The sequence below is a fragment of the Python bivittatus genome, unplaced genomic scaffold, assembly GCF_059951505.1.
Source record: "Python bivittatus isolate LINGU-HERP-01145 unplaced genomic scaffold, Pbiv_v1 ctg000220_np1212, whole genome shotgun sequence".
Classification (NCBI taxonomy): domain Eukaryota; kingdom Metazoa; phylum Chordata; class Lepidosauria; order Squamata; family Pythonidae; genus Python; species Python bivittatus.
In genome coordinates, this window is record NW_028277048.1 from 31055420 (window position 1) to 31075630 (window position 20211).

General features: G+C 42.7%; 1 protein-coding gene across 1 annotated transcript; it reads left to right on the forward strand.

The window, feature by feature from the left end:
* Positions 1 to 3213: 3213 nt before the first annotated feature.
* Positions 3214 to 6794, forward strand: RPS26 (ribosomal protein S26; the record flags this gene model as incomplete). Its single annotated transcript, XM_088138256.1, has 4 exons — positions 3214 to 3360; positions 4966 to 5143; positions 5910 to 6040; positions 6698 to 6794. Coding segments are annotated over 4 exons (492 nt in total), but the record flags the coding sequence as incomplete, so codon positions are not given.
* Positions 6795 to 20211: the final 13417 nt, after the last annotated feature.

The following is a 20211-nucleotide window of genomic DNA, read 5'->3' on the forward strand; positions in this document are numbered from 1 at the left end:
AGGATTTCACGACTTTGATTTTCCATTTTTGTGATGTTAGTATTTGGGGAAGCTATTACAGAGTATGTTATTTTTAAAATTTCGCCTAGGATTTAAAATCTCAAAATAGTAACATCAGCAACAAATGAATAAATATATATAAGAAAACCAACCATATATATAGTTGTCTGTGTGGTATTTCTTGGATAAAAGAAAATTATTTTGTTTTGAAGTTACAGTTTAAGAAATTGTTTGAGGCATGTTGTTTCTCATCCCCAAGGAAAGCTTTCTCACTCATATGATCACGTTATGCATGCAAAACAGAACCAGTGTAACCATTCTCTTCTGCTAAATGATGGGACCTGTAACTGTGGGTTATGTTGATGCCACTGCAATTTAATCCTAAATCAGGAAGATGCACTCCATTACCATTATACCTACATTAAATTGTATACATTGAAACAAAATATCTGGGTCTAGGATAATACATGTAAAAATTATATCTCTAGGTATCCTACCCATGCTATAATCTGTTCCCAACATCCTAAATAAGAATATGGGAGTATAATAATTTTATTGGCTCTTGTTCCTTTCTTGCTCACCAATGACTTTTGTGTCAATTGTGTCCATGTATTTCAACTGTCTTGCCCTTCCCCCCCCCAAATGGGTTAGGGTTATTGGTCAATGGTTAACAGTAATCTCTGCAAATTTATGTGCCAATCACAACAAGTATATCATACCAATCAATTAAGTCCGCAGTGAGCAAAAATTTCAGACATGAGCTTTTAACACTAGTGGCAGGCAAAAAAGGAACAAGAGCCATTTTATTGCAACATTACTCACATTTAGACCATGTTCACATGACATAGCTAATTGAGATATCCCCTCTCTTACATTAATTGTGTGTGCTGATAATACATTATCAAGGATATCTTGATTAGTCAGTCATGCAGTGACCATATTTACAGTCCTCCCAGCCCCAGCAAAGAGGTGGGAAACTCACTTCTCTTCCAACTTCCTGGCATTTTTTTTTCACTATAGTGAAAATAATAATTTTAAAATCCCCAGTGACACAATCATGGTTGGTACCACCACAGGCATTACTGAAAATGAAAACAGACATACAGATGGGATGTCTAAAGTGCCTCATTTTCACAAGGCCTTTCTAGAACTTCATCAGAACCATTTTCAGGCAATTAACCCTTTGGTCAACCCATGTGGACAACAGCATGAGTTAGTTTAACCCCAAACAAGACCAGGATTGAGACTAAATCTAATTCCCTTAGGGTTAATGGGCTGGGTCATTTTAGTTTTCATGTCATCCCTGACCTAGTTAAGTGTGCCTTACAAGTTTTGTAGAGTTTTACCAGTGCAAGTGCTAGAATGGCCAGCTATTCTAGCCCCAATGCATGGAAGCTCACATGCCCACTGCAGTCCTTATGTTTGAATTGATTGTATCATTGTCATCAAGTCACGGTCGACTCTTAGCAATCACATACATAGATTTTCTCCATGGCGATTTGTCTCTAACCTGGTCTTTCAGCTCTTTCAATGGTGCCCCAATCATTGTAACTAAGTCCATCCACCTTGTTACTGATTGTTCTCTTCTCTCTCCTTCCACCTTTCCCAGCATTACAGCCTTCACCAGAGAGCTAGATCTTTGCATAACGTGTCCGAAGTAGGATAATTTCAGCCTGGTCATTTGTTCCTTGAGTGAGAACTCTGAGTTGACTTTGATGATCCATTGGTTTGTTTTCTTGGCTGCCCACAGTATTATCAGGAGCCTTCTCCAACACCAAAGTTCAAAAGCGTCAATACTCTTTCTATCCTACTTCTTCAAAGTCCACATGTCTGAACACTATCTACTACGGTATTTGCTAACACGTTATAAAACAGCTTTCTGAGACACGCTTGTAGTTATTCTGATGCTGCCCAAAAGACAGTTCGTTAGTACAGATTGCAGGAGAATGTTACCTATATTATTAGGAAGACGTTTAACCAACAGACTTCATGAGAACTCTGGAAATGAATAGCCTCTGCCCCCCTTCATTTGAAATGTACAAAGAACCCATATAACTTTGATTTGCAGTCATATTAACATAGGGATCTAGAGGACAAACTGAATTTGTCAAATCTGAATTTGTCAAAAAGTACAGATTCCCCAGTCATCAACACACCTGTCTCGAGTCTTAGTAAACAAAGCTGCTTGAATAGATACCTAGCACGAGCCAACTGTTATTCAGCCCACTCTTAAAATGGAATTCTGCACTACGTGTGCTTTCTCTTACAAGAAATGTTGGAGAGCCACCTAAAACTCCAAAGGTATGGAAACGTAACAGTTAAAAAATGCTAATAATGCAAGTTAAATTACGGTTATATGTTGGATTTATTGCAACAAAAGCGGGAAAAAAGACAAATAATTAAACTGCAACTTTAAAAAATTGAGTAAACGGGAGCAAAAAATTACTATGCCTCCCTTGCAAATTCCTCAAGGCCTCTGTTCCCCTCCTACATGCCCAGCAAATGCTCCGCAAAAGAACAAAAGTACAGTACAACCCTTCGTGCACGCGCTAGACTGTCACTCTAGGACAGAAAAAAAACCACAAGTCCCAATATACACTTCTTTAACAGACGCAAGAAACTCAAGTTACGCTCCCGTAATGCATTCTGGGATACATCCGGGAATTTTCAGATTTTAAACTATACAATATCCTTCCGCTGAAATCAGAAAACATATAGTCCCATTCATAAACGTCCCAGAGATAAACGAAGAAATAGGAACGATTTTTTTTTGCCGTTATGGAAATCTATATTATGTCGTATTATTCTCTCTCAAACCTTCTGAGAGAATCAAAGGGTTTTGACTGTAGAAGGAAGTATTGCTAAGTGTTTCCGCTTGGCGGAGGGAAGCAATATAAGGGAACCAAGGAAAGAGCCAGGCCCTCTTTCGCCTCCTCAGCGTCAAAATGGTGGGTGCCGCGCGCGCGAGGTAGCGGGCCGCAAGAGGGAAGCGCGGGAGTCAAAACCAACCCCAGAGAAGGGGAAGGAAGAATCTGAGACATCAGTGAAGTTGAAGGAGGGAGGGGAGGTGGCTGTTGTGTTAAATCTTGGCCCACGGCATATGCGTCCCATTTAAGCGAGCTTGGCGGAAAGCTAGTCCTGTGGTCATACTCGCCCTCCTCCGGTATCTTGGGGCTCCTGGCACATCCCCCCCCCTCGTCCCCTCAGTGGTAAAGTCTCTCTTGCCCCGGGGAGTTCTCAGAACATTGCGAACGTTCTCGGCTCGCGATCCTACCCCCAGCAGGGACGGGCCATCCGCGTGCGCCTCCACGCCTGCAAGAGACGGGAGACCGCGACCTTTCCCGGTCCGGTGGCCTCCAGGTGTGCTGGGTTGCGATGCTGTGCTAGTTGGGAATGATAATGGGGTTTACACTCCGGAACTTCTGGAGGGCACCAGGTTAGGGGAGGCCATTGTAGTAGGGCGGGCCGGACTTACATGGCGCCTGAAACCAAGCTGGGTTAGGACTTCGATAGCACATGTTCTGTATCTATTCTGGCTTCTCTGGAAAAGAACCTTAGTGAAGGAATGTTTAGTGAAAATACTTTATACAAACACAATTTAATGTGAAATGGACAGTCTAGTAATTCAACTGTATAGCCATAGCATCTTTAAATGCTATTTTTTCCTGGAATGCTCTAGGCGTTTCCTGGAAGGCACATGCCAAAGGCACCTTACTCCAGTTTAGAAAACTTGATTACTTGATTATTAATAAGATTTTTTTAAAAAAAGTGTAAGAGGCAAATATTGGGACTGTTTTGTGGGGAAGACATTTAGAAATAGATTTAGGGTGTGTAGAGATAAGATGTCCATCTTTTCCAATATGTTGGTTTAAACACTGGCTTCTTGGTATGTATGTATGTATGTATGTATGTATATATATATATATATATATATATATATATATATATATAAAATTCAGAAGACATCTTTCGCATTAACATATGAATGTTTCCTCATACATGTGGATTTGCATTTGTCTTTTTTATTTTTGAAAAAAAACACAAGAAAAAACTCAATAATGGTTCTGTTTGTATGTGTACATGCACATACACATGCAGAGAAAATAATGGAGAATATATAGTTTGTAGATAGAAGTTCCGTGTAGTCAGCTCTTGGGAAGCTTGGAAAGTATCAAAGCCATGTGATCCCTGCAAAATACAGTGGTACCTCGGTTCACGAACTTAATTCGTTCTGCGACTCTGGTCGCGACCCGAATTGGTTGCGATCCGAATCAAATTTTCCCATAAGGTTCAATGTAAATATGGTTAATCCGTTCTGACCCCTACGAATTTGGTCGCCAACCGATTTTGATTGCGACCCGAATCAAATTTTCCCATAAGGTTCAATATAATTACGGTTAATCTGTTCTGAACCATATGTTTTTTTTTTTTTAACCACAAAAATATGACACAAAGTACAGTACGAAGAGAGAGAACGCTAACCTTGCTCAATGCGACTTCTGGCATGGAGGACAGGAAGGCGGGTGGGGAGGCGGATATTGCTTGGAGGGAGAGTCCCCCTCCCTACAGGAAGCCACGACCATGTGTCACAGCAGGGAAAATGGCCGCGGATCCTGTTCGTCACCCGATCCGGTGTTCGCGAACGGAGCAAAATTTTGTGAACGGTGCTGTTCATAACCCAAATTGGTCGTGAACAGAAGCGTTCGTGACCCGAGGTACCACTGTATATGTTTGAGTTAAAGAGCTGTTAAGGAGATAGTGACAGGACAGTAATGCTACCTGCTTGTCAAAGTAGGTACTGTCCTGTAATAGTACTGTTTGCCCTTAGAGGAAGGTATTTTCTTGTGTGGTGGTTCTAGAATTATGTGAGCCACCGCAACATATTCTCACATTGTATCACTTTGCATTGCATAGTCGGTCTTTCAGTGATTAACATTTTGTTACAAATTTTGTTCCTTTAAACAGACAAGGAAGAGAAGAAATAACGGCCGTGCCAAGAAGGGCCGGGGACATGTCCAGCCTATACGCTGCACCAACTGTGCCCGTTGCGTCCCCAAGGACAAAGCTATTAAGAAATTTGTCATCCGAAATATTGTAGAAGCAGCTGCAGTCCGAGATATCTCTGAAGCGAGTGTCTTTGACTGTAAGCACCTTCTCTTGCTGTGCCCTACTTTTAATTGCCAATGTAAAGTTGAGACCAGAAAATTAAAGCATTAGGAGAAGACATTGCAATGAAAGGTCATATCTTCCTTCATATTGGAGATGAGCAATGTGAAGATTGATGTTTTCTAGCCCACTACTGTGGTGCTCATTGTTAATATTCTGTATTCGCCTGCTGTGTCTGATAGGAATCTTTTGAATTAAAAACCTTAATGCTGTTTGATATTTCATCATCCAAATCTTTCATATTTGTGGTATTGTAATCTTCACTGATTCAAGATCCATCAGAAGAAAAGATAGGAAGGAAAGAACCAGAAGTAGAACTCAGATGAGAGTTCTCATAAATTTCAACTGGAGTTTGATGGAAAGTTTACTTTTGCAAAAAAAAAAAACCCAAACCCTCCATTGGTTTTAATTTGATATCTGTAGGAGTGGTAGAAGTTGAGATTTTTCTTAGTAAGATCTTTTCTTGAGGAACCTTGCTTTAAAATTAATTGTTGAGAGGGCAGGAAATTAAGTTCTAGCTGCTGAAAATATTTTGTTCAGATTTGTTCATTATGTCTTATTTGGCAAAATAAAGTTGAAGCGTGTTTTTCTTTCTACTTTTTAGATTAGGTAATTTATTCTTTCCTGGTGATGAAAAGAACCCTTGGGCAGATTGTAAAGTAGACTTTCAGGGGGAACCATGAGAACTGACTGTTTTGTCTAATGTTGAAATCTTACCCAGTTACCTTTTGTTTTTTCCTCAGCCTATGTGTTACCCAAGCTCTATGTGAAGCTTCACTATTGTGTTAGCTGTGCTATCCACAGCAAGGTGGTGAGGAACCGATCCCGTGAGGCCCGAAAGGACCGCACTCCTCCTCCCCGGTTCAGGCCAGCAGTAAGTGTATGATCAACTGCAAGTTACTGCATTATGGCTAACCAAAAAAGAAAAAAATCTAACTTAGTTGGTGGAGTACAAATAGTCATGCCTTGTTTTTGCATGATTATATAAGCCAAGGGTGTGTAGGGGGCACTCTAAAAGTTGGTGGGGCCAGGGCCCATTTTGGGAAAGGATTTCAGTAGTTTCCAACCCCCCTAGATTATGTATTTATAAAAGCTAATAATTACCTGCAGCTTTTTAATCTAATAGGAAATGAAAGGTTACAAATAAAAGGGATGCATATTGTCAATGAACTGTTGAAGCAGTTAGCAATATATATATAATATAAAATATAATATAAATTATATTACATTATATAAATATAATAAATAATATTAAATAATATATAATATTTTTATTATTAATATATAATGTATTATCTGTATATGTTATATATTATATATCTTATATATTTATAAAATAAATATAATAAATATAAAATAAATATAAAATAGTTACCTGGCAGAGGCCACATATGTTCTTTGCTTTACAAGGCAGCTACATTTTGAATCTCTGCTGAGATAGAAATTAAGGACTTCTTAATTTGTTATAATTATCATTAGTGATAAAGTTAAATGAATGTCTTCTAACACACTCCTTATTTTTCTCCTTCAGGGTGCTGCACCGAGACCACCCCCTAAGCCTATGTAAGGAGATGGTTTTAAAAGATGTAAATTCCAAATATTGATTCAATAAATACACTTACAAGTGATGATTGTTTGTGTTAATCCTAAAGTGTTTTTAAAGGGGTGGTCTTTGAAAGTGGCTGGGGTACAAGTTTAATTAAATTCCTTTTAAATATGCTGCAAATAACATTAAAGAGTAACTTGAGTGACCCAGCTAGCCTTGAAAACACAACTCTTCAGCAGAGAGGGCATGTTACGGGTTCTGTCGCCTAGGGAACTACATTTGGCAGGCTTCAGGTGGCGGGCCTTTTCTGCTGTGTTGCCTGTGCTGTGGAATCTTCTCCCCCCTGAGGTGAGGTTGGCCTCGTCATTGCTGAACTTCCAGAGGTCCCTTAACACTTGGTTGTGCCAGCAGGCCTGGGGACCCCAGGGGACGGGGGAATTAGTGAGGTGGCTCCCTTATTTTTAACATCTTTTTATTCTCTTTTATTTTGTTTTTTATATTTTAATGTATTTATTGACTGTTTTTAGCTTTGTTGTACACCGCACAGAGTTGCCTGTGATGAGATGGGCAGCTATATAAATTGGTTTAATAATAATAAATAATTTCGCTCAGCTCATAGGACCCAATATTGCTTCATGAAGCAGCTTTGAGAGAGCTCTCAAACCTTCACTTGATGGCAACACTTTTTCTTTAAGGGGGTTCCTCCCATTTCTGAGAGTGTGGACTTATCACACCCTTCCTCCTCTTGCATACTATCCTAAAAAAAGTATCTCAGTGGTTTACAAGTATCCAGTAAAATGTACCATTCCAAATGCTGTAGAATAGCTATTGCAGCTTTTAACCATTGCCTTCCAGAATTAATGTAACAAGCAGCTATCTGAAAGTTAATTGTGGTTTATTGAACAGGCAGTAAAGAATGAAAAAATCTTAACGCAAAACATTTTTCTGGATTTTTTTTTTTTTTTTTTTGCTGTCATGGGGATATGTATGAAATAACCGATTCTGCAAGAACAATACAAATGCGGTATATAAAATTAATTTTTGACAGGATCCTGTAAACTAAAATAAGTCTTGTTATAATTATTAATAGTTTATGAGGTACATACATGGTGAAATTTAGAAATCTATGATTGGGTGTTGGCAAGCCAGTTTGGTGTAGTAGATGAAGGCACCAGACTAGAAACCAGGAGACTGTGAGTTCTAGTCCTGTGTTAGGCACACAGGCAGCGGGGTGACCTTGGGCCAGTCCCTCTCTCCCGGCCTTAGGGAGAAGGCAGTGGCAAACCACTTCTGAAATCGTGCCAAGAAAACTGCAGGGACCTGTCCAGGCAGCCTCCAGGAGTTAATGCTGACTTGAAGGCACCAAAAAAAAAAAAAAAGATTGGGTATAGCACAATACCTTGGCCATGCAGGTGGTTTGTGTAAAATATTGGAAGTACAGGCAATAAGCTTTCAAGCTAGAGGGAAGAGTGGGCATCAACGTGCCGATGGAACTGCCTATTCCTCCCCTCGCCTGTGCTCTCCAAAAATCTTCTCTAAAGTACCATCATCCTTGTCCTCTGGAGTAGATCTGAAGAGGATGGCAGCTGCAGTAGCATGGGAAAATCTGTTTTCAGGTGGATGGCCAATAACTGGATTTCACCAATAAATTTTCCTAATAAGGGACATTAATCTTTCTGTAGTACAAGATGGACTTTGATGGGAAAACGCAGTTTAATACCAAGAGGTACGTGTGTAGAATTTTAACAGGAATGTTGAGAGTTTCTCTGCTTAGAGATTCTACTCGTGCATACGCAGCCCTCTACTGTGGAAATCCATCCGAGCATGTGACTACTGGTGGTGTCAGGGAAGATCATGAGTATCCTGTTCCACTTCTTGGTGGCAATAGTTAATATAGCTGAACACTGTTGATCTGTAATGTTTATATCTTACTGGGAATAAGTCTTAAGCTATACTTTTGGGTTGATACGGTATTCATTTCAATCAGTTATTTAACAAAAGGCATATTTCTGAAGAGGAAAAGCAAGTACTTGCATTAAATAGATGTTTCTCAGGTGAATGCCTGCTACAAATGCCGTGGTTTGCCGTGGCTGTCTAGAACAAGGATTTGCCAAATCACAAATCAAGCGCTAAGACAATTTTGCCTGAGCTAAACAAAGCTGGACATGTCATGTGTTGCATTATTTTCTTTATAAAATAGTAGTGCTATGTATATGTCTCTGCTTATAATTAAAAAGCAAGGTAGGAAAAAGTAAATTAGTTCATACTGAACACCTGATGGATAAAATCGCTCAGATCCGTTCTCAGTTGGAAGCCAAGCGTGGAGTAGGTCCAGGGGAGTTGCCCAGGGAGCGTTCTTGCCCAGTTATCTGGGAATGGTTTGATCCTGTTGCCCCTGAGGAAGTGGACAGGGTCCTCGGGGCTGTCAGTGCGACCACCTGTGGTTTAGATCCTTGTCCCTCCTGGTTAGTTAAAGCTACCAAGGAGGTGACTTTAGGGTGGGATCTGGTGGTGGTTAATTCATCCTTGCAGGAGGGGGTGTTTCCGAAGCCTTTCAAAGAGGCTTTGGTCCACCCACTCCTCAAGAAACTGCTGCTAGACCCCACCCTCCTGGACAATCTTCGTCCAGTCTCCCACCTCCCCTTTTTAGGAAAGGTGGTAGAAAAGGTGGTCACGCGGCAGCTTCAGAGGATCCTGGAGGAAACGGATTATCTGGACCCCTATCAGTCAGGATTCACGCCCGGTTATGGGACAGAAACAGGATTGGTCGCACTTTTAGATCTCTGGCGAGAGCAGGATGGGGAGAGTGCATCCATCCTTGCTCTTCTTGACCTCGGCGGCTTTCAATACCATCGACCATGGTATCCTTTTGGGTCGGCTGCAGGAGTTGGGGCTGGGCGGCACAATGTTGTGCTGGTTCAGCTCCTTTCTCCAAGGCCAAACCCAATCGGTGTTGATAGGGAGCGAGAGGTCCAGCCCCTGGCCCCTACTTTGTGGGGTGCCACAGGGGTCAGTGCTTTCACCGCTCCTATTTAATATCTACATGAAACTGCTGGGTGAGATCATCCGGCACCATGGGGTGAGGTATCATCAGTATGCTGATGATACCCAACTATACATCTCCATCCCAGGTGCCTTAAGTGACGCTGTGTCTGCCCTCTCGCGGTGCCTGGAGGCTGTGGGGGCCTGGATGGGGGACAACAGGCTTCAGCTGAACCCTGGTAAGACGGAGTGGCTGTGGATACGGGGAGCCTCAGGATCTAGGAGCTTGTCATCTTTGGCTCTTGACGGGGTTGCACTACCCCAGACAGACCCGGTGTGTAATCTGGGGGTTCTCCTGGACTCACGACTCCTGCTCGAAGAGCAGGTGGCAGTCGTAGCTAGGAGGGCCTTTGCACAACTTCGTGTTGTGCAGCAGTTACGCCCCTTCCTGGATCAGGAGGACCTCCTCACGGTCACTCATGCCCTGGTCACCTCCGGGTTGGACTACTGTAATGCACTGTACATGGGGCTACCCTTGAAGAGTATCTGGAAGCTACAGCTGGTACAGAATGCGGCGGCGCGGACAGTTCTTAATGCCCCTAGGAGGGCACATATAACACCTCTGTTGCGTGAGCTGCATTGGTTGCCAGTTTGTTTCCGGGTCCAATTCAAGGTGTTGGTCATCACCTTTAAAGCCCTTCATGGCATGGGACCAGGTTATCTGAGGAACTGCCTCGCCCCGGTTATTTCAGCCTGCCCCACTCGGTCCAGCAGAAGGGGCAGGTTGCAGACCCCACCAGTCAAGGAATTTCGATTGGTGGGGTCTAGCCAGAGAGCCTTTTCTGCTGTAGCGCCCGCCCTATGGAACATCCTGCCTCCTGAGGTGCAGTGTGCCCCCTCCCTCGTGGCCTTCAGGAAAGGGATCAAATCCTGGCTGTGCCAGAAGGCCTGGGGGCCAGAGGGGGGCCCGCACCTGTGGAGATGGCTGGTGGGGTGATGGGTTGTCCTCCCCCCCAGCATCTTACAGGTTTTTTAGGGCTAAAATCATAGGAGGTTTTAGGGCATTTTTAATATATGTTTTTTAATTATTTATAGATTGTATTCATGTCTGGAGAATGTGTTTTTTCTTCTTTTTTATTATTGTGAGCCGCCCAGAGTCACCCATTGGGGGAGATGGGCAGCATACAAGTTTGAAAATAAATAAAAAATAAAATATGTATAACTTCAAATGCTGTTGGTTTTGGCCATAATTAATCTTCAAAGGCCTCAGCAGGTGGCAGCACCTGGCCAACCTTGTCTGAGTTTGGAAGCTAAGCTGGGTCAGACCAGTTTAACTCTGGGATGGGAGAGTACCAAGGAATCCAAGGGTTGTAGTTTAGATTGGAAAATCAAAAAATGTCCTGGAAGAGGTTAATGCTTGTTCATGAAATCAAGCTTGCTTCAGCTGAGACATTCCCTTTAATCTTCAGAGGGCCCTAAGACTTCACAGCGATTTGCCATAATAATGCATCTTTTTAAAGAGGCAAAAGAAGTAACTGCAGACTTCCAAACTAGGAGAGGAGCTGGAAATAAGGTATTTAAGGAAGATGCTTGGGCATAAGTTGGCCCTTGTATCTTTAAGACAGATCTGCAATACGGAGCATAGATTTCTTGGTGTATCCAGGACTGAATGACCATCTTATTGGGGCAGTTCTCCCTTCTTAGTAACCATGGCACCTGCAAGTTGCTGCCAAAATTCCCAATGTTCCCACTGCCCTAAAAATTGTCTCTGGATAGGATCTGGAAGGGTGGCATGTTCTTAAGAACATTCATTGCCCTTGTTTTCATCATTTGACAATGTGGCAGTAACCTTTTTGACAGCCAGCATAGTAGTTATTACTATAATAATGGACAGCACCAAATTTAAGGTCGCTGTAGTTCAGGGGTATGTGATCGATGTCAGTGGAAGGTCTGCACTCCAAAAGTGGTGATGGATTCTGGCATTGGGGGGGTTAAGTGGGTGCCTCTAGCACTCTGCTCCTTAAGCGCCTTCCTCCATTGCAAAAGAAATGGAGGAACTGTGTGCAGCAAAAGGGGTGCTGACAAGCCACCTATGGCCCCCGAGCTGGACTCTCGGCACTCCTGTAGTTCCTGCCAGCAGCTGAAGGGGTCACCAGAGGGCAGCCTCAGGCGCTTGCTTTGCTTCCCAAATCTCAGCCCGGTTGAGGAAAGTTCCTCCATTCCAAGTACTGTAAGCAAGGGTCAGTACTGTCCATTAAGAAAAGCATGTTCCCTTGTTTTATGAGTGCTGTGCCTCAGAACAAAGGGACCAAACAGCGGGAAGGGAAGGGAAGGGAAGGGAAGGGAAGAGGTGAATTTAAAGACAAGATAGGGTGGCCTTAAGGCCCGTGAGACCAAGCACCTACCAAAAAAAAAAGTAGGGAGGAAGCTGGTAGGTGGGTTTTCTTTTTATCTCCCTTGCTCTCTCTCCCATGGCAAAATACTCAAGTTTGTTAAACTGGAATTTTGGCATTGTTCGTGCAGTACATTAAAGAAATAACATCATTTGTGGCATAGTACCTAGTTCTTAGTACCTTAGTACGGCATGTGCTGTTAACCTAGTCAGTTATGGCAATATAGCAAATTATGGTTAAAACAAATTGTGAATACAGGGTGTGAATCCAGCCCATATCTCCTGATGTGAAATTTACATGGGACTGGGCTGAGCTGGAGCCCAAGGAAAGAATCCGTTTTGTGGTGGGAATTAGCTCTATAACCTTTTTCCTCTCTGGTGTCACCTGTGTCCAGTGTGATTTTCCTTCTGGGGAGGTGGAGAGAAATCTTACCAGAAGCAAGGATGCTTGTGGGGGGGAGCAGTAAGCGTCTAATTTGGGGGTCAGATGGGCAGGGTTGTGGGTTGAGCTAGATTAGTTCTGGGTTGCCTCTGAAAGCTGCTGTAATTGAGGGAAAGACCTGGACACTTAAGTTTCGGTCAAAGCATAGTTATGGCTATTCATATTGTGCCTAATTGTCCCCTCTCCACTATGATAATGCCAGTTTGGAGAAGAAATGTATTGGGTTGAGTCAGAGATTATACCTGCCCTTATTGTGATTTATATCAAGGCAGATTATAAGAAAAGATGTTAAGGTCCTTTTGGTTATCTAATCACAGCTGTCCATCTAATGTCTGATTGTTGGTCTTAACCCTGATTTCTGTGGCTCTTACCTTTGGATGGGGTTACCATTAGTGGAATTGGAACTGAGCTCTGCCCTTCAGATCGGTTTTGAGTTTTTGAGTTCCCTTTGTCTTTTCCCCTCCATTGGAAACATGGTCCCAGATCCTGAACAGAGGGCTCCCTTTGGAGAGCTACCAGCCTGAATGAAATCAGGCCACAAGGCTTCCAATGGGCCATTGTTCCATGCCCCGGGACGTCTTTGGCTGGATCTCCTCAGGATATTTTCCTTGGACTTAAAATAAACACTTGCTCTTTGTTAGCTGCGGGATTTTATGTTTTCCAAAGTGGGAAGACAGCTGCTACTGTTGCTTTTTCCCAGAAGCCCTCTGTGGAATCTCAGATCTCTTACTCCCATAGCATAAAATAATTTAATTATGTCTGCCTGACACCTCTGGCATTCCATATTAAGAGAGTAACAAACTGCAGACTTCGGGGCTCCGCCGTCATGTTCTCTGCATATCTCACACAGCAACCGCACTGTGAATGGCCCCATCTCCTGACTTCCCCCTCCAAAAAGGAGTGCGAATATAATAATCCTTTCTCAGGACTAGACTTCATGTGTCTGATGAAGTGGAACAGAACCCTTACAAGCTCGTGCACAATACACTGGATCGTTTTTAAGGTGCCATAAAATTATGGCAACAAGCTGAGCCTTGTCCCTCCTTAATGACATTTGAAATAATTCTAGGAAAAGCATTACATTACTGTGGAGATTCCTTTTTTTCAGACAGGCAACAATAGTTGGTTATCTATTATGGATGTTTTCAGTAGAGGACCAGTGACTTCAAGTGCATCATGATGCAAATTATGTCATGGTGTGGTCAGTCACACCATGACCCAAATTATATAATTCACTTCCTTAGTGTGATTATGTCATAATACATGTATCATCACTGTGGCTTCTACCAGGTGCCTGTGCTATCTAGGACTTTTATATTATTTTATTGTATCCTGTTATTTATCTCTATTTTACCTCACTTTTAAAACATAGAAAACTCAGGGTAGACTACACCACCACCACAAACCTATAAAATTATTTTTTTTTAAATTGTAAGCTTTGGAGTTTGTCCAATAACTGGACATCATGTTTGAGAAGTACAATGTGTGACTTGTTTTTCTCCAGTAGGCAATTCCAGCTTTTAATTTTGAACACCCTCCCTGTAAAGTTCTGGAAAATGATGGGAACATGCAATAGAGCAGTGCAGAAAACCATGCCTGAGCTTCCCTGCTTTGTACCCAGCATGCACAACCCACTCTTCCAAACAGATATGTCTACACAATTCTGTTCTGTACACTGGCAAATGCAAATCCCTTTTGGGGCTGGGAGAAGGACTAGTGAACTGCCTTGAAGGTTACATTCCTTCTCTTAATGGCTCTCATATCATTTCCTCCCACTCTCCACCTGATCATGTCCATAGTTCAAGGCACCCACTCCTGATTCTTTGCCATCATCTTCCCCTCTCCTAGACAGGACCAGTGACCTTGCCAATAGCTCTGCTAAAGGTCTCAGGATCCCACCACTCCCTCCTGCCAGGATGCCAGAAAGCTGGGGCAGAAAGAACTGAGAAGTTCAGCCTGCTAGGAGGGAGCTGGAAGGCCACACTTTGTTGAGTCTTCTTCCCAACCTTGCATCTGTCTAGAGGAGAGGCAAGGGGTGGCTATTTCAGACTTGCTTCTTTCCAGTGGAAATACAGGATGCTGCTTTACCTTGAGTCAGACCATTGATCTGTCTGGCTCAGCAATGTCTCTGTACGTTTTGGCAGTCACCCTGCAACGTTTTCATAATAGAATGTTTCCCAACCTTGCCTGCCTGGAGATGCACATGGTGAAACCTGGGCTCTTTTGCATGCAAAGCATGTGCTTTCCTACCACACTATGGCTCTTCTGAGGAAGGGCATTCCTGATTAATCCAGTCATGGGAGACCTCATCTTAACACACTCCGATTCCTTTTCCCATTGATCCTGCCCTTTGCATGTCTTCCTTTATGAAAAAACAAGACAGAGGATGAGGTGTCCATCCACCCTCAGTAACCCATCAGAGGTTACTGTGAGAAGAAATTAGCTGAAGCTGAAGGAAGGTGCCATGATTTCTTAGTGTCTTTCAATTCCTTCAGTAGAGCAGAAGCTTTTGGAGAGTCCAGCAGCTCATGACTCTAAATCAGTTGTTTCCATGCTGGTAGGCTTTAGGCATGTTGAACCACAGGTCCCGACACCTCTGTATATTAGTGTCTGGGAATTCCAGGAGTTGTACTCCAATGACGCAAAGCCAAACAGGTTGGGAAGGGCTGCAGTAAACTCTGTCTTGCACAGAGACAAGTGGTAGGACGTGGCTTTGGAGAAGAGACAAATGTCAGCTTTTTCATTTTAGATTCAGCTATGCTCATTTAGGAGTTGCCTATGAGAACACTGGAAGCAATTTTCTGTGATCCTGCCTAAGGAGCCAAACATGCAAGGGGAACAATTAATTAAAATACTTAAAAATCCAAAGGAATGTGTGGTAGAAACAGGCCACCCATTGCTTGGCTGCTTTTAAAAAATGCAGAGTAAAACACGTTTGGTTAGTAGAGAATATTTCCTGCACAATTATGCTTATTTGTTTACTTCATTTTCAAAATCTCTATACTGCCTTCCCAAACAACTCTATGTAGTGTAAAATCTAAAAAACAAAAATCCATCCTTAAACTAATAAACCCCACCTTTATAAAATAACAAATAAAATAATAAATCCTTCAGCACTGAAAATATAGCTAGAAACAGCCACCCAGTTATCATTGGACAAAGTATCAAGCATCTACTTAAAAAGAAGCGTCTCCAGGATCTTCTGGAGTCCCAGAAGCGAAGGACCAAATGCCCTCCTGGGGCAGCATAATCCATATGGGGGCAACCACAGAGAAGGCTTTTCTTCTGGCCATGTGTGTCTCATGAAGTTAGGACCTTAAACAGGCCTTCTCACAGAATGGACAGAATCATTTTGGATAAGGCAGTCCCTAACATAGCCTGCTGCCATCCTGAGAGGGCTTTATAAGTAATGGCCAGCACCTTAAATTTGGTCTAGAAGTGTTATGTGGCAGTACTGGGATTTGCCTGCTGGCAGTCTGGCTGCTGTACTGGGTATCAGTTGTAGCTTCAGGGTTATCTTCAAAGATAGCCCCGTGTAGAGCTCATTGCAGATGTCAGCAGTGATGAGCCATGAACACCATCACCAAGGCTTTTTGGTCCAGGTACAGTAGAGTCATACCTGGTGTACAGCTGACTGGCCAAAGGCTCCCTGACCGTGACCTCCACCTGCTACTCAAGCAGGAGCATTGAATCCAGAAGAACCCCCATGTCACAACCTTCTCTAGAACTGACACGGAACCGACATTTTTGGAAAGCCCAGCTGTTTACAGACAAGCAGCACCTCTGTGTTGTTAGGTTTAATCTGAGTTTGTTTCTCTCCATCCAGTTTCTCACAAGACTCCTATAGCAGTTCTGGCCCAGACTGGGATGTAATGTTCAATTAAGTGTCCTTTAGTGTAGTGATAACACCTCATTTCAAAATTGTAGATGACTTCTCCAAGTAGTTTCATACAGATTTTAAATAACATTGGGAAAGGGACTAAGCTTTGTTGTAGCTCATGACCACAGGATCAATTGCTCCTCTTGCACAACTGGAAGAGTTGTATGGTATTGTCCAGCCAAGTAAGAGTGGAATCACTGTAAAACAGTGCCTCCGAATACCAGTCCTGGTAGGTGTTCTCTAAGGATACCATGGCTAATGATATTTAGTACCACCAAGAGATCTAATAGGAGCAGGAGGAGCATACTTCCACCAACTGATGAAGGTAATCCACCACAGGGAACCAGTTCTGTTTCCATCTATGCTGGGCCTGAATCCTGAATGGAAGGGATCTAGATAATTTGCATTTTCTAGAATCCTCTCTAGCTGATTCCCCATCCCTTTCTCAACAACTTTTCCCCAAAAGAAAGGTTGGAGACTGAGTAGAAGTTGTCTAATACTGGTGGAGTGAGAGATTACTTCTCAAAAGAGAGGCATACCACTGCCTCTTTTAATGTAGGTGGCATCTCATCCTTCCTCAGAGAGGCATTATACCCACCTCCTGAATCCAGCTGCACATTTCGCCCACCAGTTGTCTGAGTAAGTTAGCTTGGGAATGAATCCAGTCCATGGTTGATGGAGGTCATATTACAAAGCATCTTTTCTACTGCCCAGGATCCATAAGCTCAAAATAATTCCAGCTCACATAGTGGTAACCATTCACTTCCATAACTCTACCCAATTGGCATTTGTTTGATTTCAGAGTTGTGGTTGCTTTCAATGATCTACAGTAGGAGTGGGGAATTACTTTTAACTCTCAACATGAGATGCTTCTCTGGACTTACACATATTCATTCATGTAACTGAGGAATGAGTCCTGATAAATAATCTGGATGACTTTTCCAAAGTGGCTGCCATCAGGGAGGAGCACACACATCCGGTCCCCCTTTGTGATGCTAATGAATTCTGCATGTAATCTAAAGAAAAACCCGTTCTTTAAGTCTCTGACAAGATACTCCATATTCTGGTACACCAGACACCTTTCGAAGTGGCAGAGCAAGTACTACTGCTAAATGGATGTTTGTCAGACAAATGTCTGCCATAGAAGTCTATGAGTCATACCTGGCCACGGCAGTGTGGAGGAAGGACTCTGCTTTATCATGAGCTGACTTGTTGACATCCTGAATTGAACAGATTATCCTGCAACACCAATTTGCCTTGCAGAAATAAGGGTGGTGGACACAGTCTACCTTGCATCCTTTTGCTTAGGGAGCATCTTACTTGATATGTTATTGCCTCAGCTTGAATCAGATCTGTCTCTGCTTCTTGTGTAAACAGATGTTCTCAGACATGATGAGAACACGCTTCTCATTCTTAAGGCCAGCAGAGCCTTGGTTCAATCTGAGGCCATTGGCAGAACATGGGTCTATAGACAAAAATGCCACTAGGCTTACTAGTGGCATCTACTACATAGTGCTTCAGTTTACAGTCTGTTGACCTGCCAGATTGTGTTGAGTTCTACTTGATTTCAGAGCCAGTAATACCGACAATACCCAGTGAACACAGATTAAAATTAAGAGGATCCATAAATATTATGAAAAATAACTACTTCCACATAGCAAAGATGCAACAAAGCTAATGTGATTTCAAGTGTCACCACATTCCAGATATGCCCTATTGGAAAGGTATGTATTAAAATATTTGTAAAAAAAAAAAAAGTTTGACCCTTAATGATTGCTACCTTGCGCACTAATATTCTTAAACTGAAAATGGATTCATATGTTCTCTGTTGTTGTTTTTTCCCCCACATCTCTTGGACAGTTGCATTTAAAAAAAATACCTGAAACATACCCAATGTATGTTTCAGAAATTTGATCTTGATTTTGTTAGGAAGGAATGAACTTGGCTACAGTATTTTTACAGTTGTAGTTGGTCTCCAAGGTAGTCTATACTTTCAGCCACAGAGAGGCGCCAAAGGGCAACAGCAGATATTTCTTCCACCTTTCTAGTACCCCAGTTCTTCTCAAATATTGATATTCCAGTAGTTAAGGGGATTATTTGTCATGACTGAGGAAGTGTTTCTGTTTTGATTCAGAGTAAAGGAATAAAGTCCACAGGAGAAGAAACAGTCATTTGGGGACAAAATGGAAACTGTTTCAAGCATAAAGGATTAAAGCAACCTGAAATGGATGAAATCAAGTCCTTAGGAAGACTTGAGTAGGACACAAGAAGAGCCTCCATGTTATTTACCAAGGTTTGCCTTAGGCTTGCTGCATTGGCTTCCAGGCCAAGACTCAGCCAGGGGCCCTAATTAGTTAAAAAGTAATACTCTTTTTCCTCTCTGCTGTCACTTACATCCGGTTGTGATTCACCTTGGGTGGGGTGGAGAGAATTCTGGTTTTAGAACCCAGCCCTGCCTTGAGTAACAGAATGATGTGGCAGGCATGGGGCTCCTCCCTCTGGGCCAGGTGGGCAGGGCTCTGGGCTCACCTGCATTCGTTCTGGGCCATACCTGGAAGCCCCTTTAACTGAGGGATGAATGTAAATATGGTCAAAGCTACTCATATTGTGCCTGTTCGTGAACCCCAGGAGTGTTCCTGAGGCATGGTCAAAGAAGTCAAGATGGTGACCGCAACAGTGCAGTCAAAGCTTCGCCTATTTTTTATTTATGCAACACTGATGAAAAACGGAGTTTGATTGCACCATGGCGGACACCATCCTTTGATCACACCTTGAGGTCACTCCTGCAAAAGCTAATAGTAGCCTAACAAGGGGCAGACTGGGTGGTGGCATATCCTAAAATTGATTGTGCTTCTGCCCTCACAGTGATTCAGAATTGAGGTTGATTGTAAGCATGTTTTTAACTAGAGGCATTGGCATATCAAGTTGTAGACCTTACATGCAATGGGGGATTTTGTCTCTGCCATGTTTTGTTATCTCAGTAAAGCTAAATTACCCAACTGACTAGGGCAGAGTTTAATCTCCCCTTCCACATTTGTTCTTTAAATTTTGCCCCTCCTTCTGGTTGCTGCTGGGGTCTGGTGTCATTTAAATGTTTCAACTTTGGATGCAGAAAAAACAATCAACCAATTCTGTCCTATAATTTCTGGGTAGCCACAAACACTGCAGTTTATTAGTGATTATGCTTGGAAACTATTAAGTGAGTTTAGAAACTATAAAGTAAGTTGGATTTAACTTTGACAAATCTCAGTTGGGTGGTTTGAAGCATAAAAGGAATACTCTGCAGAACTGTGCCTTCCTTCAGTGATTTGTGTGTCTTGTGTGACTTTTATCATGAGTCCATAGTCTTTCAAACAAAACCGCATATCAAAGCCAGGTGAGCCTTAATCTCTTCTGGTGGGGAGTCCTTGGCTGGCAAGCATCCATGAATATTGCTTTCCCTCTCTGGCTACTCTGATCTCATTTCCTCCCACTCTCCTCTGACTATGGCCATTGTTCAGGGCGCCTACTCCTGAATCTCTGCCATCATCTCTGCATCATGTGTTGTGACCTTGCCAATGGTGACACTTTCCCTGCTGTGTTCTCTAGCTAAAGATCTTGTGATTCCGTAAATGGGGGACACAATTCCAGCCCTCTTGCCAGGATGCCAGGATTCTGGAAGTTCATGAGTTGTTGTTGTTCAGTTGTTAAGTCATGTCCGACTCTTCGTGACCCCATGAACCATATCGTGCCAGGCCTTCCTGTCCTTCACTGCCTCCCTGAGTTTGCTCAGTTTCATGCTCATTGCTTCAGTGATGCTATCT